The 27,134-nt window shown below is 28.2% G+C and overlaps 1 protein-coding gene and 1 pseudogene across 3 annotated transcripts; both read left to right on the top strand.

Annotated features, from left to right (window-relative positions):
• Positions 1-8,515, top strand: LOC109817915 (very-long-chain aldehyde decarbonylase CER1). 2 transcript variants are annotated; one of them, XM_020383271.2, is made up of 9 exons: positions 1-132; positions 1,952-2,175; positions 2,278-2,510; positions 5,088-5,307; positions 6,373-6,748; positions 7,096-7,404; positions 7,502-7,597; positions 7,816-7,989; positions 8,112-8,515. In XM_020383271.2, exons 1-9 carry the CDS (start codon positions 73-75, stop codon positions 8,277-8,279), a joined length of 1,860 nt encoding a protein of 619 aa, XP_020238860.2. In that variant the 5' UTR covers positions 1-72; the 3' UTR covers positions 8,280-8,515. The 2 variants fall into 2 exon arrangements, with proteins under 2 accessions (XP_020238860.2, XP_082926964.1); XM_083070838.1 differs by lacking the exon at positions 7,816-7,989.
• Positions 8,516-17,722: 9,207 nt separating this feature from the next.
• LOC114914948 (very-long-chain aldehyde decarbonylase CER1-like) lies at positions 17,723-26,212 on the top strand (annotated as a pseudogene). The gene is made up of 6 exons (XR_014432800.1): positions 17,723-17,977; positions 24,342-24,708; positions 25,054-25,348; positions 25,454-25,549; positions 25,753-25,927; positions 26,046-26,212. The product of XR_014432800.1 is annotated as a very-long-chain aldehyde decarbonylase CER1-like (transcript).
• The last annotated feature ends 922 nt before the right edge of the window (positions 26,213-27,134 follow it).

Below are 27,134 nucleotides of genomic sequence, written 5' to 3'. Positions count from 1 at the left end.
AAACAATTCTTCCAAGCAGAGAGACACTTTCCATCGTAGCAAAAGACATTTTCTCAAATATAGATTGTGTTTATGGCTTCCACACCGGGAATCCTCACGGACTGGCCATGGAAGCCTTTCGGAAACTTTAAGGTTATTTGCCTATCCTCCCTTTCTTATTACATCTAATCTTTATATCTCTCTTAATTCTTAATAAGCATCTTAACATTCCAAGACCTACTAATCATTTGCACATCCTAAATAAGATTAAAAAAATGTAACCAAGAAATTAATGATAAACTCGACCAAAATTCACGAAACATTAACAAAACTTAAACAAAGGCAATTAAGATTAATTGCGAAAGAAGTTTGTCGTATCTCTCTCTATTAACAATATTTGTTGCTTTTGATTTAAGTAAACTACTATTTTGATAAGAGTGTAATGTATATATCAACATGTCATTAGTTTGATTAGTACTAATACTTATTCTCTTAAGAAAAGTTGTGTTTAAATTTTGTCAATGAAAAAATTCTAAGTAAGAAAAGAGATTCTATTAAAAATAACTAATCAAATAATCCAATAAAAGTTAATTATCAACAAAATTGGTAAATGTTTAAAACTAATAATTAACACAAAATATAAATAAAAAAGTATGATACACTGTTTTTCGCTCATTCTTCCTATCAAATCATATAATATATTATACTAATATTTTTATATTATCTTTTTTCATTGGAATTGAATAGGTTGTTTTGGTTGTTCAAAAATCATTTTTGGCAAAATAATATGTGCATGCATGATGCATGAAAAAGTCTTCCCGTGGTTTTAGGCACGTGCAAAACGTTTTATGTATACCTTTGATTTATTTTAAACAAATCGTGATGATAACTCATTAAAAACAAGGATAAATTGTGCATTTTATTAGAGCGAAATATGTCTCTTCAAAGGAATTTTTGCATTTCGAGAATCTTGACACTTAGCATATACGCCCAAGTAAGAATTTTATTAATATACGCCCAAGTAAGAATTTTATTAATTAGAGATAATCACTTATACACTGTTAGTGTAAAGTTTTTTTATACTGATAACTAATTATGTCTCTTAATTGTGCCATGTCACTGTAAATACATTTACTTTTAACAGTGACATGATACAATTAAGAGATATAATTAGTTATCAATGTACAAAAAACTTTACACTGACAGTATATAGGTGATTAACTCTATTAATTAATAGATCTAATTGCACCAATCAACGACACAGTTCCAATGACAAAGATATAGTAATTAAGTGATTGCTTAATGTAGAGAGTAAAATAAATAATTTTTAAAGTTGACGATAAAATTAAAAGTTAATTAATATTACATGCATATAAATATATTTAACTTTTATATTATTATTAATACTACTTACTTTTACTCTTACTCATTTTAAATGAGTTAAATCTAAAACTAGCCATGCATATTAGAAACATATCCTTTGTAAATTGAAATAAATAAATTTATAATTGTGACAAAATATATTGGTTTAGATTTTTTTAAAAAGAGAATAAGTCAAGTCAAGTCAAACATACTTTAATTTTAATTTACTCCTATATATATTTTAAGAAGACGTTTGATATGTAGAATATTTTTACAATTTTAAAAATCATGATTCGCAAGATTTGTAATCGATAGAAATCATGATTGCCGGATATTAAAAAGTTTTTTCCTTACCAAACACTTGCTAAAATAATCGTATATAGACTTTTATTATTTCTCTCTTTTAACACTTTATAAAATAAGTTATAAACAAAAAAATAAATGCATTTAATATCTTATAAATATTTTTTTTAACAGGTAGAAAGATTTATAGGAAAACACACAGAAAAGATGTTGTGATAGTAGTATTTGAAATTATTCTTAAGTACTTATTATATTATTTTTTTTTGTTTTGTTGGCTAACATATTAATGGTGTGATTAATTTTGTAGTACGTGGTAGTTGCTCCTTTTGTTATTCATAGCTGGTACGCAATGTTGGTGAAGGATGAGAGTGAAAGGGACATAACCAACTTTCTCATACTACCATTTTTGTTGTGGCGTATGCTTCACAATCAAATATGGATCTCTGTCTCTCGCTACCGAACAGCCAAAGGCAATGCTAGAATTGTTGACAAAGGAATTGAGTTTGATCAAGTTGACAGAGAAAGAAATTGGTTAGTATCTATGCTTAAAATGACAACTCAAATTAACTCTCAAACTTACCCTTTTCCCATTTAGTTGAGTTGTTTGTTTTACTTTTTGTTTCGATCTTCCAGGGATGACCAAATATTATTCCATGGGTTATTACACTACATGGCAAACTATATATTTCCAGGGGCATCACGTTTTCCATTATGGAGAACAGATGGAGTGATTATGACAATACTACTTCATATGGGACCAGTGGAATTTCTGTATTACTGGTTACATAGGGCACTTCATCACCACTTCCTATACTCTCGATATCATTCTCATCACCATTCTTCAATTGTCACAGAACCCATTACTTGTAAGTATTGTCATATTAATTATCGCCCTTTGAATTTGTATCACATTTCAACAAAATCATCTTTAGGTGATATTTAATTTTTTTTTTAATAATAATAAAAATGGTCACTAAACATTTTACTTACATATATTATACATTAGCTATTGTATATATGCACGGGAAAAATATATGATTTTTTGTAATATTTTTTTAATTAAAATTTAATATTTGTTTTACCTTTGTAACTAAAAATTTAAGAAAAGATTTCTAACTGATAATATACTTTTTAATTATTTTATCTCTAGTTGATGTGAGACTTGTAAGGTTATACTCTTAAATTGTCTTACTTTTAGTCGGTGTAGGACTTAAGTTTTTGTCAATACTCCCCCTCAAGTCTAGTATTATTGAGCTTGACACATGAGTAAATGATAAGTAATATGATACTATCTTAGAATAGTGAATTATATAAGTATAACTCAACTCTACAAAACTAGTTTATAAGGTGAGGATCGTCTTTATTTATATACTTTTTAATTATTTTATCTCTAGTCAATGCATGTGAGATTAAACTTTTTCTATTAAAATGAATTAAAAGTACTCTTACTTTTTTACCGATCATTTTCAATAATTATTCTTATAAATATATATTTAGTGACTATTATTATTAGGCAATAATATTTTTATTAGATAATAAAATAGAGACAATTAATTTATTATTATTAAATAATTATCATTAATAATAAATTTTTGCGTAGCATAAATATATTTTTAGTAACTATTATTATACTATTAATATTTTCATTAGATAATAAAATAGAGGTAATAATTAGTTTATTGTAATCTAATAATTATTGTTAATAGTAACTTTTTTCAAAATACAAGAATTAAAAAATTAATTTTAAATTTGAGAGATGAAAAACAACTTTAGCTCTTATTTAAGGGACTAAAAACATTGGGGAAAACATCATCATTATGTTTTGGGAGTACATGTTGCCGACACTTTTGCCCCTAAAAGTAAGAAAATTATGAATAGTCATTGAAAGTTTTTTTCATTTCATTTAAATCCATAAAATCAACTTATTGTCACTACAACACAAATAGCTTTTAGCAACATTTGAAAATTGTTACTTAATGATGTATAAATGTTACTAATTTGTTTTAGCAACATATTATCAAATGTTGTATATAGTCTATGTTGCTAAAGACTTTTAATAACATTTTTATATAATTAGATAACAATTTTTAAATGTTAGCAAAGTAGTATTTTTGTAACATTTTAATGATGTTACTAATATTTTGTTAATTTATAAAATAATAATTAATTTAATTTAGATATATTACTATCAATTATTATATTTTTTATGTCTGTTAAACTCTTAGGAATTCTTAGTTACCTTTTAGGAGAAGACATTCTTAATTAATTACCACTAATTATATATAAAATATCAAATTTCATTTATCTTAAGTATAACTATATGGTTATATATACTCTTTATGAGTCATTAATCTATTCGATGTGGGACTTTAATTATGGATAATAATTAGAGATAAGAAAAATATATTTTTTTCTACTTGATGTGGGGCTTTGATTTTAGAAACAATTATAGTAACATTTTTCAAAAAAAATGTTGCCAAATAACTTATGTAAAATATTTTTACTCTATATGAGACCTTGATTTTGAAAATAATTAGAAAGAATAATATTAAAATAAAAATGTTACTCTATCTATAATGACATTTTTTAAAAAAGTGTTGCAAAATAACCTATTTATTTAATATTTAGTAACATTTTAACAAATGTAAATAAGAAAATGTTGCTAAAAAATTAAAATATAGTAGTGTGTCAATTTAATCCCTAAATATACTTTAATATTACTATTTTAGTCACATATTTTTGTTTTTAAATTTTGGACTGAAGTGAATAACGTTATAAACATTCAAGGTTTTTTTTTTAAGTTTTATATTTTTAATGAGTGTCATCGATATATATTTTTAAATAAGGACTCAAACAAAATTTTACCAAAAAAGATATTTAAACCATAATTTATTTATACATATAAAAGTGATATATTTTTAGTACATCAAATATTAAAATAAGGTATCATATTATTAGTGTTGACTCACAATCTCTATATAAATCAATTAATTTCATTAGAAAAATAATTTTTATCTTAATATTTAAAATTTTTGTATACCAAGAATTATATATCTGAAAACAATTACATTTTTTAGTACATCAAATATTAAAATAGGGTATCATTTTATTAGTGTTGACTCAAGATCTCTATATAAATCATTTAATTTTATTAGAAAAATAATTTTTATCTTAATATTTAAAATTTTTGTATACCAAGAATTATATATCTGAAAACAAGTACATTTTTCAAAATAAATATTTATTTTAAAATATAAAAGAATATTTTTCTAAATAGATTAACCAAAATTGGTGGATAAAATAGAGTTGAGGAGTGCCATGTGAATAATTTTCAAAACTTTGTTAGTTTTATATTTTTTATGTCCAAAACAAAATTTTAATTCTCATGTCATTTATTACCATCTAAATTCTAAGATTTTAACACTTTGTTTTTCTTGGTGCAGCTGTCACCCATCCATTTGCTGAGCACATATTATATTTTCTTCTTTTTGCAATTGCTTTGTTAATCCCTGTCTTTACAAAAACGACCTCTATGTTGGCCGTGTTTGGATATGTGACATACATTGATTTTATGAACAATATGGGTCATTGCAATTTTGAGATTGTTCCAACGTGGCTCTTTCGCATATTTCCTCCTCTCAAGTACCTCATGTACACCCCATCGTAAGTATTTACTCTCTCTCTAAGAAACATACCATGTCAAACACAATAGCACAAAAGAAGTGAATTTCAATTATATAATAAAAAATGAGAGATAAGATTAACATTATTTAAAGCAATCATAATAATTCATATGTTATGATTAATATTTAGGTCACTTTTAGAATAATTTATTAACAATTTATTTATAATTATTTTATGGAATTAGCACTTGTTTACATGTTTAAAATAACTTATGATATGTTTATGAATTATTTTTATCTTATTTCAATAAGTTTTACATAAAGACTTATGATAAATAACTTACGACTTATATTAAAATAGATTTAACATATTTTCACTTTAACTATAATAAACAACATATACATAAGTGCTTACATAATAAATAATTATTTAAAATAATTACTTAAAAAGAAATAATTATTAATTACTTAAAAAAGACATGTGACATTTTTTAAAAATTCACATGACTCGTTTATTTAATTTTGTCTATTCATTATTTTATCTAATTAATCTCTCACAATAAAGGCTCTCTCATAGATACTCCATGCTACACATTTAAAGGACATTTTTAATTAAAAAAATGAAAACTTTCTATGGTAACTCTTGGATAACAATTAAAAAAAAATTGTGATATAAATTTAAACATAATTATAAACACTACTTTTTATAAGATTATTAATGTTATTAGTATTGTTGTCATCTCTATTTTAGTTATCATTGTCATCACCACAATGTCACATGGATAGTAGTGGAGGATGATGATGGTGACTATAGAGGCGACAACAAATAATAGTTTCACAAGATGTATATAACTGAATTTTAATTTCAACACAATTTTTTTAAGTGTAATCCAATGCATGATTATCTTATTTTGAAAATTCATTTATTTTCATTATTTTTTTAATTAAGTGTTACTCTCACACATATTAGGTGTGGATTTATTTTGTTTTTGTGATAAATAAGAACATTTAATTACAACTATTACATTAAAATTGATTGTTTAAATTGCATATTTAATTACCAAAGATAACAAAATATACTTAATTATTTTCATATATTTCACAGGTTTCACTCTTTACATCATACCCAATTCAGGACAAATTACTCTTTGTTTATGCCATTTTATGACTACATTTATGGCACCACAGACAAGACCTCAGATCAATTACATTATTCAACAAGAAAACGACAAGAAGAAATGCCAGATGTTGTGCATCTAACACACTTAACTACTCCTAAATCCATATATCATCTCAGATTTGGATTTGCTTACCTAGCCTCGAAGCCATACACACCAAAATGGTACCTTTGTTTGATGTGGCCAGTGACAGCTTGGTCTATGATTCTTACATGGGCTTATGGCCGTACATTCATTGTGGAGCGAAATAATTTTGACAAACTCAAGTTACAAACTTGGGCAATACCCAAATATAAATTCCAAGTAAATATTAAAAATTTCTTTCTTTGTAATTAAATATGAATTTACTTTGCCAATTTCATAAATAGACATTTATTCAAAACCATTTAGTATTTAAAATTAAATGGAAACATTACTTTTTTGTTTGTTTGAAAATGTCTTCATAAAATCCTAAAGAATATTGTATGAAGTTGACATGCCTATATATAACTAACAAGTTGTTTGACTGTTCTTATATTTTATTTTGTATCATCATTTGAGTGATTGTTTATTTTAGTAAAGTTTTAATATAGTTATATGTGATCAATGATATATTATACTTATATGGTGGTGTAAAATAATAATTTATATAACTATGCAATATTTTGTAGTACATTTCGCAATCGCAAAAAATGACCATCAACAAAATGATAGAGGAAGCAATACTAGATGCAGATAGAAAAGGCATAAAAGTGTTGAGCCTAGGCCTCATGAATCAAGGAGAGGAGCTTAACATCTATGGAGGGCTATATGTTAATAGGCATCCTAAGCTAAAAGTTAAGGTTGTTGATGGAAGCAGCCTTGCCGTTGGTATTGTTCTTAACAACATTCCTAAAGGAACAACTCAAGTATTACTTAGGGGAAAACTCACTAAGGTTACTTATGCTCTTGCCTACACATTGTGTCAACAAGGCATTAAGGTCGGTTTTACACACATATAAATAAATAGACAGATAGATAGAAATTTAGGCTTATTAAATGCCTCTAATTTTGATATCATAATTAACTATATTTCAGGTTGCTACAATGCACAAGGATGATTATGGGAGACTTCAAAGTTCATCCAATAATTTTGAAACTAATTTGATCATTGCAAAAAGCTACACCCAAATGGTAATATAACAAAATTTTCCTATAGTATTTTTTATAGCATACTTTACTAAAAACAACTTCAAGTTAATCATAAACATTTATGTAAAAAAAATGAAAAATAATTCTTATAATAATTTCACCTTGATTTTCTTACAACATTGTCAATAATGACAAACAAGGTTTTCATTCCTTCGATTTTTGATCTTAGTTTTTTTTTTATATTATATATATATATATAGACTTGGTTAGTTGGAGATGAACTAACCGAAGAGGAACAATTGAAGGCACCCAAAGGAACATTATTTATTCCATACTCACAATTTCAACCAAAGAAATATCGGAAAGATTGTTCCTATCATTGGACTCCAGCAATGTTAATTCCCAAATCTATTGAAAATGTTCATTCTTGTGAGGTTTGTTTAGATCATTGTTTAATTGATTCAATCATTCTATTCAATTGTGCATTATGGACAATTGCATTATGTTTTTTACTATTCCAAGTGGAAAAACTTTAAACATTATACATATATTGCAGAATTGGTTGCCAAGGAGGGTAATGAGTGCATCACGCATAGCTGGAATATTGCATTCTTTAGAAAGTTGGAATGAACATGAATGCAACTACACAATGCATAGCATAGAAAAAGTTTGGGATTCAGCTCTTCAACATGGATTCCGACCTCTTACTATGTCAATCCAATAGTTAATTCATTGTTAATAAACAATGGACAAATTAAATAATTAATTTCTTTTCCTGCCTTATTGTAGCTCTTCGAAAGGTATTAACATTTCCTTACGAAGATTATCATATATGTTAAAATAAGTTTTAGTATTTTATTCAGACTTACTATATATATTTCCATTAAAAAATAATGAGACATGTATAAGCAATCATGGTTCCTAAGAATAATTAATCTTGGAAATCATTATTTTCAAGAATGATTAAATCTATTTGATTGGTCATAAGTATTTTTAGAAATGTTTATAACTGTTACTTGATAACAAATATTTAACTACATTAATTAAGAAAATCATGTTAATGAAATATTTTTATCAAAGTAAAACATTCTTTTTAAACTCAGAAATGTTAGATTCTCATTTATCCCATGAGAATAATTTGGTGAAAAACTTGTATAAAAAACATTTTCGGGAGACTATGTTTCATAAGAATATTATTTTTTAAGAATGTTATTTTTTAGATGATAAACTAAACATGGAAAACTAACCTATTCTCATATTCGGATTCTTAGAAAAATAAAAACATTTCAAATACCAAACAATTTAAAAAAAAAAAACACCGTCCATCAGTATTAATAAAACTAATTTGAAATACAATATTGGAAGGTTAAGGTTATAGAATTTAATTAAAATGTAACAAAAAAAAAATACTACAATTTTTTTTTCTTTTACCAACATTTTTTTCTTAAAAGTTAAAAAATGTCGCTATAAGTACATTGTACAACGATTTAAAATTGATGAAAAAAAAATTATGTAAGATTTTTTTTTTTTACCAATATTGAATAAGTGTTTTCTTATGTCTAAATGGGACAATTTTTAATTGTTATTACGAGGGCGTTAATTTGTTTCAAGTTATAATATTGTGTTTCTAGGAATACATTCGCAAAAATATTATAACTAAGAAGGCTATTTATGTCAACATTTAAAAATATATATATATTTTTTCTTTTAACATTTCTAAACATATTTTTAAAATTTTGAAATGATAAATTAAAAGTAATAGTTAAAATGGAATTTATAATAAGGTTAAAATAACTTTCACATTCCCATAAAACTTTTTTCCCCTCATGGTGACAATAGAAATGAAGCAAGGTGTAAATATTACTTTCCAGGTAATGATGAATACCCAAGAATATCATTTTAACACTCATAATAAACATGAAAATACTAATTTCCAAATCTACGTTCCCTTAAAATATAGTAATTGTTCTCATATATATATATATATATATATATATATATATTAAGGAACAATTTATAGTTTTAGCATTATTTTTAATTTTTTCACAAGAGATTACTTTTTTTATATTTATATTGTTGTCATGATTTTTAAAATATTATTTTTATTATAATTTTTCTGATTCAAATTGAACAACATAATATTTCTGACACTACTCTTTTGTTACTCTTCCTTCTAAAATGAAATACGATATTTAATATTACTAATTTTAAACTAATAAGTGAAAAACTGATGAAACCATATTTATTAAGATATAAGCAAAAAAGAGAAACCCTTAGCAACATCAATGTTCAACAATTATATCACATTCTCCACAACCTGATCTCATGAACTTCATAGCTCGTTGATGCAAGCCAGAATCTGTCAAAATCCAAACGACAACAAAATTCAAAAGTAAAGATTGTGTATGGAAAAAGAGACATTATAAGGGGAGGGGTTAATAGTATCACTAATTTTTTCACCTCTCAAACTTTAAGCAGACCATACGAACCGATGATTGTTATCCATATAGTAAAACAAACTGAGATAGGGAGATAAGAAAGATCAACGTAAGAGTTTTTACATTGATTTGTCCCTATCACTAAGATTACTTCAAGTTCTTGATCAAACAAATCAAGTTCCAATGTAAACAACTCTACTTGTAAACAAGTATTCTTTTAATAAGTTGCTATTGGCTCAACTAAGAAAAATCTCAAGTATTATTTAACACAAAGGCACTTGTAACACCCTTTATTCCAAATACTCGCTTAATCAAATAATATAAAGAAGATAGGAAAAGGAGTTCAAAATTAATTATTTTTTTTTTGAATAAACAAGGTTTGCAATTACCACTACAAGAAAACGATGAATAAGCGGCAAAAAATAAGCGTTGGTTAATAGCTGACGCAAATAGTGTCGGAAAAGCTGACGCTATTTTAAGATGTAGCATCGACTTTGTCGACACTAAATTTAAATTAAGTTTAGTGTCGGAAAAGTTGACGCTATTCTTTATATGAGCTCTATTTTATTTATGAGACATGATACATAATGATAATTTTGATTAGAGATATATAAGTAACTCTTATGAAATGTATTTTATTAATAATATGTTTGTATTATTTTAATATTTTAATATTTTTAATATTATTATTTATGAGAAGGGAAGGAAGGACGTGTTAGTCTTTTGATTATTATTTATTATTATTATTATTATTTATTTTATCAAAATAAGTTATCAGAAGTTATTAGTTTTTTATTTAATCACTTCACGCTCTCACTTCTCATTCCTTGTTACGTTCTCTCTTCTCTGTGCTCTAAAAAACAAGAAGAACCAGACTCTACTCATGCTTCGTTTTCTACTCATCAAGGTAAGGGAGAGTGAGAAACCTCACTCAGGAGTGTGGGAATAACTGTTGGGTGGCAGGATTGGCCCCCAACCCCTTACCTGATGTATGCCTATAGGAACAGACACTTTATGAAAGTTTTCTTTTTTGCTTTCTGATTGTTTTGTTGCGTTCCTTGTTTGATTCTGAGTGTAAATGTGCGTTCAATTTTGAGAATAAATAATTTTTTTATATGAATTAAAGTGCTTTATGGGTTCCTACGAGAAATCTTATGAGAAATAGACAAATTTTGAATGTTTTCTGTTTTAGCTTTTGAGTTTTCTATTGTGTTCCTTGATGATTACTGAGTATGAATGTATGCTTAATTTTTATTTGAAATACGTTTTGATATGAATTAAAGTGCTCCATGGATTCCTATGGGAAACCCTATGAGAAACAAACAAATTTTGAATGTTTTATTTTTTGGCTTCTGAGTTTTCTGTTGTATTCCCTGATGATTACTAAGCATGAATGTATATTTAATTTTTAGTTTGAATATGTTTTGATAGGGATAAAAGTGCTCTATGGGTTCCTACGGGAAACCCTACGAGAAACAGGTAAATATGAACATTTTCTATTTTGATGTTTGAGTTTTCTGTTGTATTTCTTGATATTTGCTAAGTGTGAATATGTGTTTAATTTTAAAAACAGATAAACTTTAAGCCATGTTTGAAGGTGCTAATGGTGTGAGAACTGCCTTATTATTGTGTTAATGCAAGTGATGTGTTTCTATGAACATGATGCGAATGAGAATCTCTTATATGTGACCTTGTGACTATGAGTATGAGAAATGTGAAATGTGAACAAATGACATGAGACATGATGTGATATTATAAGTGAAATGTTAAGTCCATGAGTTTGTGAATGTGTGACATTCATCATATGCATTTATGTGTGGGGGTACAATATGGTGTACACCGTTAGGGAAGGCCTTCTAAATGTGAAACATCTCTGATACCACTTGATGGAGTAGTTCCTTCCATGGATGATGATAGTGGTTGAAAGGAGACTCCTTGCCCTTGATCTAGGTTCACCAAGGGGTAGACAAAGGAAGGTTTTTGTGGGACAAAAGGGAGATGGGTGTGAAAGGAGGTGTTGGGCGGAAGTGTTTGGTGAAATGGTGTTTGGTGCTCACAAGGTTGGCTCACTCCAAGTGTAGGTGGAGGCCACTCTAGGGTTTCACTCTCCAAGGGTGGAGAATGAAGGGGGCTAGCCGAAACTAACCTAGGGACTAAGGATAGATTTTGAGGCACAAAAGGCTCACTCAATATCATATAATCCAAAGTATTTACATGATGCATAGCCTAGGGTATTTATAGGAGGGGAGGCATCTAGGGTTACATCTGGAGTAGGAAAATGCATTCCAAATGAAATGCAAATGAACCCTAGATGCAACTTGGTGGCCAAGGATGGAATCTTTGGGTTTAGATTGGCTATATCTAGGTGCATGATAAGACTATGCAACCTTTGCCCTCCACTTGGGCCTAAGCCTTTCTAACACCAAAAATAGGTCCAATGGTCACCAAATATGCGTCACCCTTTTAATGTACACCCTAGCCCAAAATTAAAACCCTAATCATCTAAAGCACCCCATAATACAAGGGTAAAATGGGAAATACAAGAGAAAATAAATCCTATGACTAAGATACCCCAAAATACAAGGGTAAAATTGGAAATACAAGTAAAATAAATTCTATGACTAAAATACCCCAAAATACAAGGGTAAAATAGGAAATTAAAGACAAGGGCAAAATAGGAATAAAGAAATAAATGCTATAAAACTTAGGAGCTAAGGTCCAAAAATGGCCTTACTATCCCATTCCTCTTGCCTCCTTTAGTATATCTCCTCTTGGTCTTCTCGGCCTTAGTGTTATTCCATCAGCCCAGTTCTTCCCGTTTGTGTGCATGAGATGTATCTTGTGCGGCTTCGTTATCCCGACGAGACCCTAGCAGTACATCTTTCTAGTTGAGAGTGCGCGGTTGAGCTGACATGTACTCCTAGACTACTCCAGGTATGTTGCTTCGGTAGCATACCATGTGATATGTGATTATAAGACACGTGACTGGCCCCACATGCATGCATTTATGAGTTTAGTCCATGACATCATTACATGATAAATGAATGTGTATGTGATATTGGTTGTGTATGTGTATTGTTTATATGTGATTTGCATGTGCTTGTGACTTGTATTATGTTTGTTGTGTGTGATGTCTAACAATTGTTTTTGCACCTGAACCCGAGTGAGATGTTTCTTACTCCCCTGTTTGTTTGTGTATGTTTAAAATTGTATTGTAGTTGATCATCAGCAGGGACGTTAGTGATGAAGCTTAGGCTTCTGTATTGGGCGTACTCTAATTAGGACATGTGACACTAAGGGATAAAATAGGATGTCCTTTTTTTTTTTTTTTTTTACTTTGTAAATTGGATTAGTTGTATGTTATTTCGTTCATTAATTACAATTAAGTTTTCTATTGACTTAAGTGATTTTGATTATTGAATTACTTCATTATGAAAGTGTTTTAAGATGTGAATGTGAGGCTTTTACCCATATGCTAGTTGAGATGTTGTTCTAATTACAAAGGTTTCTATTTACTCTTATTATTTGATATAATTGTATATTTATGTGTGGGGTAGAGGGTGTCACATAGGAGATACCAAGATTGTGCTTAAGGAAGCATGCTCGTCCATGGCCAAAATTGAGGGAACCAAGACTGTGCTTAATAAAGCACACCCATGCTTATTCTTGTGCATGCCTATGCATCATTTTAAAATTCAAATCAGCTTTTAATATCTTCATAAGAATTGTAGCCTTGGATGATATATTTCTAATGACACTAGAATCACCATAGAAAAAGGTTTAGAACTCAAGTTATGATGAAATTAGTGAGCAAAGGTTAAACTGTCAAAATTAGGCTAAAATATTATAGTTTTGTAATTTTTAAAAATAGTATATGGCAAAATTAACTTTTGAGATCAACATAAAAGTTGTATATAATTAATTATCTTAGCTTTCTAATAAAATTAATATCAACTTATTATAATAGTTATAACTCTAGATATAACATTTATACCACACGATGTCATAAAAACTCAAAATAAGAAGTGATAGTTTAAGAGTTGTAGTGATGAATTTTTCTTCATGTACCTATATTTCATATGAGTAATGCTAATGGTGGTGTGTAATGATGTTTGAGGTTCGATGATGATGATGATGTTTTGATTGAGTTGTCATGATAATGATGTTGTAATGATGAATGTTATAATATGTGATGAATGAGTGATGAAAATGTACAATAATGTGCATATGAGATAGAATTAATGTATGAAAATTATATTGATGCATAATATGTTGAGTTACTACGAGTAATGAGATGAGATGTTGAAATGTGATGATATATATATATATATATATATATATATATATATATATATATATATATATATATATCATGATGAGTACCATGATTAGATGAGATGAATAAGTTTAGTGTTGTGACTAGCACTTAAGGAGATGACTTATGCATATTTTGTTGTTGTGATGTGTGTATTGAGTCCATGCATGCATTTTTTGCTCGTCAGATAGTGTAAGTCTATGTAGTTGAGATATTATAGATCATCTACCTATGTCTTGGGGGTGTTATGGTGGGAAACCTCTAAAGAGAATGGGAGGCTACCATGGTCAACTATAACACTTCGACATGACCCTAATAGACATGACCAAGTTGAGGTGGTTTGGGGGGATCACTATTGATAGATGGTCCCTACATTGTTCAATATGGTGGTCCTATTCCATGACTCCTAGGCTATTGTGTATTCTCGATGATGATGAGAAGATTGGTATCACATGCATATAGGGTTAGGATCATTCATTGCACGAGTCTTAATTTATGATTGAGTCAAATTATATGACTTTCTAGTTATGGATAATGAATGAATGTATAGAAATGGTTATTATGGATGTATGGAAGGATGCTTACATGTATGTGATATGTTATTGATGTTGTATATGTGTGCGTCTATCCTTATGCTTTATATATATATATGTAGTGAATGTATGAGGAGTATTCTCACCCCCTATGTTTATGTTGCTTATGTCTAGGTTGATCACCATTTGTAGGAATGGATCAGGAATAAGAAAATGCATTTAATGGAAGAGAAGTTTAGAGCTTCATTACAAGAAAAATGCAAATTACCGATGGATAAATTCTGATGGATACAAATCTGTCAGAAAATTTATATTTTCGATGGATAATTTCTGACGGATAAAAATCCATCAGAAAATTTATATTTCCGATGGATATATCCGTTAACAATTTCCCATAGATACAAATCTGTCGACAAATTTATATTTCCAACGGATACAAATCTGTCGACAAATTTATATTTTCGACGGATACAAATCTGTCAAAAAATTTATATTTTCGACGGATATATCCGTCGATAATTTCCGACGGATACAAATCTGTCAGAAAATTTATATTTTTGACGGATACAAATACGTCAAAAAATTTATATTCCCAATAGATATATCCGTCGGTAATATAAATTAAAAGTTATTAAATTTCATCGATCCAATTATTAAATTAAAAGTTATTAAATTTTACTAATAATTAATATAGAAAAAATTGATTAGCTTTGGAATAAATTGTTTGCAAACAATATAATTGAAAAATTAATTATTTTAAATTATTTGACTAGAATCTTATTGATAATTTACTATATGATCTTGATATTTTTGTATAACTAATATCTTGTTTTTAATTTGATATGAAAATATTATGATATAATTAGATAAGATTTTAATTTAGTATTTTATTAATGGTTGATAATTAGAAAATAAAACAAGGATAAATACATTTTTTTAAATTTTATATCTTAGATTTCAGATGAATAAATCTATTATAAGTTAATTAATAATTTATTGAAAATGTTAAAATTTAATTTATAAAAATAATATTTTAAATGAGAAGGGTTATAATAACACTTGTGTAACTTTTACTAAGTATTACATTGCTCAATAACTTTATATTAAATGTGAACTTTATAAATTCAACCGTTACATTGAAAGTTTTTCTCTTAGATCATATATACAAAATTTTATATTAATTCAAGATGATTTGATACTTCATTCTTGTAAAACAAAATTGACGTAATATATACATTTCAAAATATACTAAAATATAAACACTTTGATTACCTTCAAGTTATTGTTTAATTTTAACAAAATTTGATATAAACATATCAAGTGATATGAACTTTCAATCTAACGGTTGGATTTACAAAATTCACATTTAATATAAAGTTATTGAGTGGTGTAATCTCATTTTAAAATATATAAATTATTATTTAAACTTTTAAATTTATAATAAATAATTTAAATTATATCATAATATTAATTTTAAATACAAATAAGTAGATTGTTAATTATAAAAGTAAATAAATATATATATATATATATATATATATATAAATAAAGAATAATTAAATATAATATAATAATTATTATTAGTAATATAATTATTATATATATATTATTATATTTTTATAACAGTACGGATACATCGAAATAAGAGAAAATATAAATTAAGGTATAATTTACAATATATATCTTAAAATAAATATAATATTATGTAACAAAAAGTATTACTAAAATTTTAATATTAATGCACAATAATTTAAAAATATTTATAATTTATGAGAATATTAATGTCAAATCAGATTCAATAATCTGAAACATAATTCAAATTTATCCTAATAAAATTATATTGATTACAATTTCAAAACTCGAGCCTTTCTAAATCAATCTTCAACTGAATTAACGGGTTGGGAGAAGTCATGTTTACCTGAATTTTAATGTCATTATTTGTGATTTATTGATTTCATGATATTTATTTACATAACATAGTTTGACTTAATAATTTAAGCTTTTGAAATAATTAATCTGAGTAACTCTTGCACAAGGAGTGTTAAATTCATTTATTTGTCTTAATTAAAATTATAAAAGGTTTCCTTGCTAAGGGAACCGCTCGTAAGAATTCAGGTAAAAATTAGTTCAAATATTTATATGAGTATATAACTCGTTTTATTTCACTTATATAACGTTTTTTTATCACATCAATTTAGGACTTGTAAGATGAGGATTGTTCTCTACTTATATATTTTTTAATTTTCTTATTTTTTTAATTATTTTATTTCTTAAGAGATGTGAGACTTGCAAGGTGAGAGTTGTTCTATACTTACATACTCTATAATTTTTATATTAATAGTCGATGTAAGACTTAGTTTTTTCCAATAGACTCCCTCAATTTTAGTACTATTAAGCTTGATAATGATGAGTAATCTGATACCAACTTAGAATAATTAGTTGTGGATTTAACTCAATTCTACAAAACCAATTTGTCAAATAAAAATTATCATTCACTTATATACTCTTTAATTATCTTATCTCTAATCGATATGAGGCTTAAAGTTTTATTAATAAATAATTGTCGCTAATATTAAATTTTAGTGTAATGTAAATATATTTTTAGTAGTTATTATATATTAGTCATTAATATTTTTATTAGATATTAAATAGAGATAATTAATTAATTTCTATTAAATAATTGTAATTAATAATAAATTTTGTTGTAATGAAAATAGGTAGATAAAATACTAAAACACAAAGTTGAGATGTAGCATGTGATCGAATAATTTTCAAAATTCGTTAGTTTTATATTTTTTTACGTCAAAAACAACATTTCCTGAAATTTTAATTCTCATGTCATTTATTACCATCTAAATTCTAAGCTTTTAATACTTGTCTATAAGTTTATGTAACACCTTGTTCTTCTTGGTGCAGCTGTCACCCATCCATTTGCTGAGCACATATTATATTTTCTTCTTTTTGCAATTGCTTTGTTAATCCCTGTCTTTACAAAAACGACCTCTATGTTGGCCGTGTTTGGATATGTGACATACATTGATTTTATGAACAATATGGGTCATTGCAATTTTGAGATTGTTCCAACGTGGCTCTTTCGCATATTTCCTCCTCTCAAGTACCTCATGTACACCCCATCGTAAGTATTTACTCTCTCTCTAAGAAACATACCATGTCAAACACAATAGCACAAAAGAAGTGAATTTCAATTATATAATAAAAAACGAGAGATAAGATTAACATTATTTAAAGCAATCATAATAATTCATATGTTATGATTAATATTTAGGTCACTTTTAGAATAATTTATTAACAATTTATTTATAATTATTTTATGGAATTAGCACTTGTTTACATGTTTAAAATAACTTATGATATGTTTATGAATTATTTTTATCTTATTTCAATAAGTTTTACATAAAGACTTATGATAAATAACTTACGACTTATATTAAAATAGATTTAACATATTTTCACTTTAACTATAATAAACAACATATACATAAGTGCTTACATAATAAATAATTATTTAAAATAATTACTTAAAAAAGAAATAATTATTAATTACTTAAAAAAAGACATGTGACATTTTTTAAAAATTCACATGACTCGTTTATTTAATTTTGTCTATTCATTATTTTATCTAATGAATCTCTCATTGTGAGACCCTCTTCTTTCTTTTTCCTTCCTCTGCTCTCAACTCTCTTTCATTTTCCTACTCACTCAAATTCTCATGCTGATTTTGGAATTCCTTTTCTTTTCTTCAAGCTGAAGCCGTGAGTGATCTAGGAGGTGCAATTTCTCCAACTTGAAAGCCATTCGGAGCCAGTCGTGTGCGGGTTCTCTTTCTCTTCTCCGTTCTTCTTCCCGGAGCTCGGATTTCTCTTCACCGAGGTAAGGGAAGCTAGTTTTTTTTTATAGATTGTTGGCTGAAGATGAGTTCTAGAACCTCATTGTTGTTTGATGATGGATGATTTTGGATGAGATTGATGAAAAATGGATTTTTCGTGGGTTTCGAGGTTTGGGTGAAAAATTTGGGATTTCATTGATTTGAGGTTGCATGTTGTAAATGAGGTGCTTTTATTGCTTTTTGACGGAAATGTAAACTTTTGGATGGTTTGCATGTTGGTTTTATGGTGTTTTTCGCAGGTTTTGAAGAAATTTTCAAAAGTTTGAGGGTTCCTATTGAATTTGCGCCGGGCGAAATTCTTTGCGCCGGGCGCTATTTGAAATGGGAATCCCTGGGTGAATCGCGCCGGGCTTGGGAAGAACCACGCCGGGCTCAATAGACCTATGAAGGTCTCTGGTTGAGAATTGAGCCGAGCGAGATTTTAATGCGCCGGGCGTGCATTTAATTTTCAGAATTTGACTTTACAGTCTTCATGAAAGTTGTAGCCTTGGACGTTAGCTTTCCAATGGCGCTGGAATTACTTAAAAAAGAGTTTTAGAACTCTAGATATGGCTGTTTTAGTGAAGAGGGGTCGAGCTACTAGCTTTATTTATAGCTGTTGCGGTTTTTATCATTTTTAATATGGTAGATGAAGGAGTTAGGACTTAGTTTCTTCATGAGAGTTGTAGGAAATCTTCTTATCTTTCATATGAGATAAGGATGAGTATGGTAGGAGTAGTATAACTCTTGATGCGCTATTTTTTGTGAAGGTTGCCATTTCACATTTAGTGATTTGGTTAAGTTGAAAGTTGTTTTAAGTGCTTAGGTTGATTGGTGTTGCTTGGGTGGGTAATTTGACAAGGTAGATGAGTTGTAAACAAGGTGGATGAGTCGTATTATGTGTAGAATATGCTGTATGTTGAATTAAAATATTGTTGTACTATAGATTGTTGAGCTGAGTTGTGAGTAGTAAGCTGTGTTGTAGACTACCTAGCTGTGCTGGATGCTGATATTGATGTGCTGCGCTGAGCGCGGCCCTTGTTGCGCTGGGCGTGAGACTCCTTGGGAGTCTCTGCCTTGTGGGCGCTGGGCGCAATTGGTATTGCGCCACGCGCGTGTGAGCCTTGGGCTCTCTGGCTGAGTCCCGCCGGGTGCGAGCATGCTTGCGCTGGGCGCGCTGGCCCCCTGGTGCTCTCGGGTTGCACTGCGCTGGGCGCAACTACGAGTGCACCGGGCGCGGAGATGAGAAATGAGTATGTACTGATTTATGTTGTTTTATGCTGAGTTGAGTTGAAATGGATGAATATAATGTGATGACTAGTAGATGATGATGGTTGATTGATGTTGAGTTGTGTTGCAAGTTGATGTTTAGTTGTATAGTTGTGTTGTGTTGCAAGTTGATGTTGAGTTGTACAGTTGTGTTGTGTTGCAAGTTGATATGTTGAGTTGTAAAAGTTGTGTTGTGTTGAATGTTGATATAAATTGTTGTAGGCCATAATGGCTGAGTTGCTGTAGGTCGTAATGGCTGAGTTGCTGTAGGCCGAAATGGCTGAGTTGTTGTAGGCCGTAATGGCTGAGTTGTTGTAGGCCGTAATGGCTGAGTTGTTGTAGGCCGTAAGGCTGAGTTGTTGATCACTAAGACTAGAGGAGTTGTTTTCGAAATTTACCTCATCCCATTGTGTGGATGCAGCGATTGTGGTGCTTTGCGAGCCCAATTTGTTGAAAACCCTCCCTGGAAAGCTGACCCTTGGAGTGGTAACTTGCTGTTCTCCTCTAAGTCTTAGTGGTCCCGTGTGTGGGCAAGGTCGAGGCACACGTGTACAAAGCGACCACGGTATAGGGGCCAGGTCGAGCTATACCGATTACAAGCGACCAATACTAACTAATATGCGTGAGGACGCATTGTGTGTTATTGCTGTTTACTGCTGATATTGCTGAATGATGTGAGATGTGTGCTGTGATACATTATAGGTTGACGTTGTTAAGCTGGTTGATGTGTTGATAGCTGTTTATCATTCATATTTTATGTATGTATGTTGTTTCTTTTCACTAGCTTACCATTTGTTGTTTCCATGTGGTTTGGACTGCGATGATCATACTATGTATGGGAGCAGAGCAGGGATAGGTTGGTGGCTAGTGGTGAGTCTGCAGCTGGTAGGCGGAGTTGATCCTTGTTGATGTTTTGTTGTTTCAGTTACTTGGTGTAGTAACTTTGGATGTATTTTGTACATTTTGAATCTAGTCAGACTTGGACCATGTATATATGTATATTCTAGACACTATATGTATACACTTGTTCCTTTCTGTCCGGTTTTCAGGTGTACTGTGTAGGGTGTAGTGACCAGTCGGGTCGTTACACTCATAATAAAAGTTCTCTCATTAAATAGTCCATGCTAGTGCTATACATATAAAAGACATTTTTAATTAAAAAAAATGAAAACTTTCAATGACAACTCTTGAAAAACAATTAAAAAAATAATTGTGATATAAATTCACTAAAAAAATATGCAATTTAGTGACCACCAAAATCGGTTGCTAAATTGTAAAATTCGGTCGCTATTTACCTTAGCGACCAAATTAGGGACCGAATTTAATCAGTCGCTAAGCTATTTAGCGACGGAAAAATTTTCGGTCGCTATTTAGCGATCGAAAATTTCGGTCACTAAATGGTTGCAATGATTTTGGTCGCTGAAGTGTATAGGACCAAATTAATGACCGAATAAATCGGTCGCTAAATATTTATTTTTTATTTTATTAAATTTTATAGACGTCTCAAATTTGGTCGCTACGAACCACTCATATTTGGCCTCTTAAGGATTTTATTTCACAATACTTAACTTTTTAGCATGTTTTGTCCTTAATTACACAATTTTTGGAAACTTCCCAGAAGGTCACCTATCCATATATTACTCCAAGTCAAGCACGCTTAATTTTGAAGTTCTTATGAGATAACCTACTGAAAAGCAGATACATGTTATTAGTATAAGTAATACAAATTAATTCATTTAAGTCATCCTCAACTATCCAATCTCATACTTATATTATCTTTGGATCCTTATTATTTTGGTGTATCCGGACCGTTATAAATATATAATAATATATAATAATTATATTACTAATAATAATAATTATATTATATTTAATTAATCTTTATTTATATATATACTTACTTTTATAATTAACAATCTACTTATTTCTATTTAAAATTAATTTTATGATACAATTTAAATTATTTATTATAAATTTAAAAGTTTAAGTAATAATTTATATATTTTAAAATGAGAAGGGTTATAATAACACTGGTATAACTTTTACTAAGTATTACTTCGCTCAATAACTTTATATTAAATGTGAATTTTATAAATTCAACAGTTAGATTGAAAGTTTTTTACTCTTAGATCATATATACAAAATCTTATATGAATTCAAGATGAATTGATACTTCATTCTTGTAAAACAAAATTGACGTAATATATACATTTCAATAAAATATGAGCACTTTGATTACTTTTAAGTTGTCGTTCAATTTTAAGAAAAATTGATATAAACATATAAAGTGATATGAACTTTCAATCTAACGGTTAGATTTACAAAATTCACATTTAATATAAAGTTATTGACGATGTAATACATAGTAAAAGTTACACCGATGTTATTATAACCCTTCTCTTTTAAAATATTATTTTTTTAAATTAAATTTTAACATTTTAAATAAATTATTAATTAACTTAATATATTTATTCATCTTAAATCTAAGATATAAAATTCAAAAAATGTATTTATCTTTGTTTTATTTTCTAATTATCAACCATTAATAAAATACTAATTTAAAATCTTATCTAGTTATATCATAATATTTTCATATCAAGTTTAAAATCAGATATTAGTTATACAAAAATATTAAAATCATATAGTAAATTATTAATACGATTCTAGTTAAATAATTTAAAATAATTTAAAATAATCAATTTTATCTTACCACAATAAAGAAATAATAATAGTTAAGAAAATACATTTGTACTCTTCCTATTAGAAAAAGAGAGGATGTTATAATTCTTTTTTTCTTTAAGATATCACATCTCTTCTATCAATAAAATTTAAATATAAAAATTTATTTAAAAATAAAGTTATCATAAGTTAGAAATATATATTATAAATATTGATCAAAATAAATAAAAAATTTTAAATTTCATATACTCTAATTAAAAAATTGCCTAAAAATCCAATCATAAAAAAAAAACCTCAAAATATTTTTTCACATAAATAACTATTGGTATGTAGGAGTGCATATAAATATTTTTTTATTATAAATTAATGTCTTGCTCTTACAAAAAATAAAATGGGATTGATACTCCACAACAATATTATCATCACTTTTAAGCAATTTATAATTTTTTTAAGTTTTACTTAGTGACCGAATAGAAGTCCGTTGCTAATTTTAACTAATATCTAGCGACCGAATAGAATTACATCGCTAATTGTAACAAATATTTAGCAATCGAATTTAATTCCGTCGCTAAATCAAAATTTCTAATTTAGAGACCGAATTTAATTCTATCGCTAAAAAAATCAAAATTTTTGATTTAGAGACCGAATTCAATTCCATCGTAAAAAATCATAATTTTTAATTAGCGACCGAATTGATATCGGTCGCTAATTTTAACTAATACTTAGCGACCGAATTCAATTTCGTCGCTAATTTTAACTAATATTTAGCGACCAAATTTAATTTCGTCGTTAAAAATATCAAAATTTCTTATTTAGCGACCGGATTCAATTCCGTCGCTAAATTTAACTACTATTTAGTGACCGAATTCAATTCTGTCGCTAATTTAACTAATATTTAGCGATCGAATTCAATTCTGTCGCTAAATTTAACTGCTATTTAGCGACCGAATTCAATTTCGTCGCTAAGTTTAACTAATATTTAGCGATCGAATTCAATTTCGTCGCTAAAAAAAATCAAAATCTATAATTTAGCGACTGAAATAGCAACCGAATTTAATTCGGTCGCTAAAAAAATTAAAATTTCTTATTTAACGACCGGAATAGTGACTGATTTTCTAGCGACGACTTATTTTGGTCGCTAAATCGGTCGCTATTTTGATTATTCATAATCGGTCGCTAAATCAGTCGCTAAATAGCTACTGATAAATTTCGGTCGCTATTTTGTAATTTTCTAGTAGTGATTTAAACACAAATTATAGACACCTTTTATAAGATTATTCATGTCATTAGTATTGTTGTCATCTCTATTTCAATTATCATTATTGTCACCACAATGTTATATGGATAGTAATTGATTATGATGATAGTGAATGGAGGCGACAACTAATAATATTCTCACAAGATGTATTTATAATTGACTTTTAATTTCAAGCACAATTTTTTAAGTGTAATCCAATGCATGACTATCTTAATTTGAAAGTTCATTTATTTTTATCGTTCTCTAATCAAGTATTACTCTCACACACATATTAGGTGAGGATATTTTGCTTTTGCGATAAATAAGAACATTTAATCACAACTATTACATTAAAATTAATGGTTTAAATTTCATATTTAATTACAAAAGACAACAAAGTATACTTAATTATTTTCATATATTTCACAGGTTTCACTCTTTACATCATACCCAATTCAGGACAAATTACTCTTTGTTTATGCCATTTTATGACTACATTTATGGCACCACGGACAAGACCTCAGACCAATTACATTATTCAGCAAGAATACGACAAGAAGAAATGCCAGATGTTGTGCATCTCACGCACTTAACTACTCCTAAATCCATATATCATCTCAGATTTGGATTTGCTTACCTAGCCTCCAAGCCATACACACCAAAATTTTACCTTTGTTTGATGTGGCCTGTGACAACTTGGTCTATGATTCTTACATGGGCCTATGGTCGTACATTCATTGTGGAGCCAAATAATTTTGACAAACTCAAGTTACAAACTTGGGCAATACCCGAATATAAATTTCAAGTAAATATTAAAAATTTCTTTCTTTTTAATTAAATATGAATGTACTTTGCCAATTTCATAGACATTTATTCAAAACCATTTATTATTTAATATTAAATGGAAACATTACTTTTTTTTTTAAAAAAATGTCTTCATAATATCCTAAAGAATATTGTATATATGAAGTTGACATGTCTATATGTAACTAACAAGTTGTTTGACTACTTTTTTTATATTTTATTTTGTATCATCATTTAAGTGATTGTTTATTTTAGTAAAGATTTAATATAATTATATGTGACCAATGATATATTATATTTATATGGTGGTGTAAAATAATAATTTATATAACTATGAAATATTTTGTATATTTCACAATCACAACAAATGACCATCAACAAAATGATAGAGGAAGCAATACTAGATGCAGACAAAAAGGGCATAAAAGTGTTGAGCCTAGGCCTAATGAATCAAGGAGAGGAGCTTAACATCTATGGATAAGCTAAAAGTTAAGGTTGTAGATGGAAGCAGCCTTGTTGTTGCTATTGTTCTTAACAACATTCCTAAAGGAACAACTCAAGTATTACTTAGGGGAAAACTCACTAAGGTTACTAATGCTTTTGCCTACACATTGTGTCAACAAGGCGTTAAGGTGAGTTTTACACACATATAAATAGATAAATAGATACATAAGAAATTTATGCTTATTTAATTTTGAAATCCTCTAATTTTGATATCATAATTAACTATATTTCAGGTTTCAACAATGCACAAGGATGATTACGAGAGACCTCAAAATTCATCCATTAACTTTGAAACTAATTTGATCATTGCAAAAAGCTACACCCAAATGGTAATATAACACATTTTTACTAGTATTTTTATAGCATACTTTACTAAAAACAACTTAAAATTAATCATAAACATTTATGTAAAAAAATGTATGAAAAATAATTCTTATAATAATTTCACCTTGATTTTCATACAACCTTGTCAACAATGACAAACAGGGTTCTTCGATTTTTTAGCTTAGTTTATATATATATATATATATAGACTTGGTTAGTTGGAGATGAATTGACCGAAGAGGAACAATTGAAGGCACCCAAAGGAACATTATTTATTCCATACTCACAATTTCCACCAAAGAAATATCGTAAAGATTGTTCCTACCATTGGACTCCAGCAATGTTAATTCCCAAATCTGTTGAAACTGTTCATTCTTGTGAGGTTTGTCTAGATCATTGTTTAATTGATTCAATCATTCTATTCAATTGTGTATGGATGATTGCATTATTTTTTTACTATTCCAAGTGGCAAAACTTTGAACATTATACATATATTGCAAAATTGGTTGGCAAGGAGGGTAATGAGTGCATCACGCATAGCTGGGATATTGTACTCTTTAGAAAGTTGGAATGAACATGAATGCAACTACACGATGCATAGCATAGAAAAAGTTTGTGATTCAGCTCTTCAACATGGATTCCGACCTCTTACCATGCCAATCCAATAGTTAATTCATTGTTAATAAACAATGGAAAAATTAAGTAATTAATTTCTTTTTCTAATTTGTTATGGCTCATCGAAAAGTATTAACATTTCCTTGCAAAGATTATCATATATGTTAAAGTAAGCTCTAGTATTTTATTCATACTTATTATATATATTTCCATTAGAAAATAATGAGACATGTATAAACAATCATGGTTCCTAAGAATCATTAATTTTGGGAATCATTATGTTTAAGAATGATAAAATCTATTTGATTGGTCATAAGTACTTTTAAAAATGTTTAAAAATGTTGATAGAAAAGAATGACTCAATTTAAGAAGGGGGTGAATTGGATTTATTGACACTTAAAAATTTATCAGAGTTTAAGAATCTTAATTTCTTTAAAACTTTTCTAAAACCAATTTCCAATGAAGTATATTGAACCTCTTAGTATATGGCAATAACTCCTATATGATTTCTTGATTAATCTTTATTGAATCAATTTAAAAAACAAATTAACATGTAGTGCTTATGTTCAATTTAAACCATTTTAATCACACAACTATATTAATCATAAGCAGCCATTTTAACTTTCAAGTAAAGATTGTTTAATGTAAAAGATAAGGGTGAGAGAATAATGCAAAGTGATTTATCCCGATTTAGCCACTCCACATGTGACCTACATCCACTAGTACAAAAGGGGTAATTTACGTCGGTTATGTAAAGCTTTTTACATCAAAAAAGGGTTCGACGTTAATGTGGGAGACGTAAATTTATGTCGGACATTATCTAGAGCCAACGTAGAAAAGTGTTGTAAAACAAACAAAAACAGTTAACTATTTATGTCGGACTATACCATGTCCCACGTAAATGTATGCATTTTTTTTTTAAATTTGAATTAATTTTTGATACACCCAAAACCTGCATAAATTCCAAAATACAAA

The sequence above is a fragment of the Cajanus cajan genome, chromosome 3 (genome assembly GCF_000230855.2).
Source record: "Cajanus cajan strain Asha chromosome 3, NIPB_CcT2T_4, whole genome shotgun sequence".
In the NCBI taxonomy this organism is placed as follows: Eukaryota; Viridiplantae; Streptophyta; class Magnoliopsida; order Fabales; family Fabaceae; genus Cajanus; species Cajanus cajan.
This window is presented reverse-complemented; position numbering and strand designations above follow the sequence as displayed.

Coding starts and splice junctions, on each gene's coding strand:
- LOC109817915 (XM_020383271.2), top strand. CDS start 73: ATGGCTTCCACACCGGGAATCCTCACGGACTGGCCATGGAAGCCTTTC. Junction 2,176..2,277: donor GTTGACAGAGAAAGAAATTG/GTTAGTATCTAT, acceptor TCGATCTTCCAG/GGATGACCAAATATTATTCC. Junction 7,990..8,111: donor AAAATGTTCATTCTTGTGAG/GTTTGTTTAGAT, acceptor CATATATTGCAG/AATTGGTTGCCAAGGAGGGT.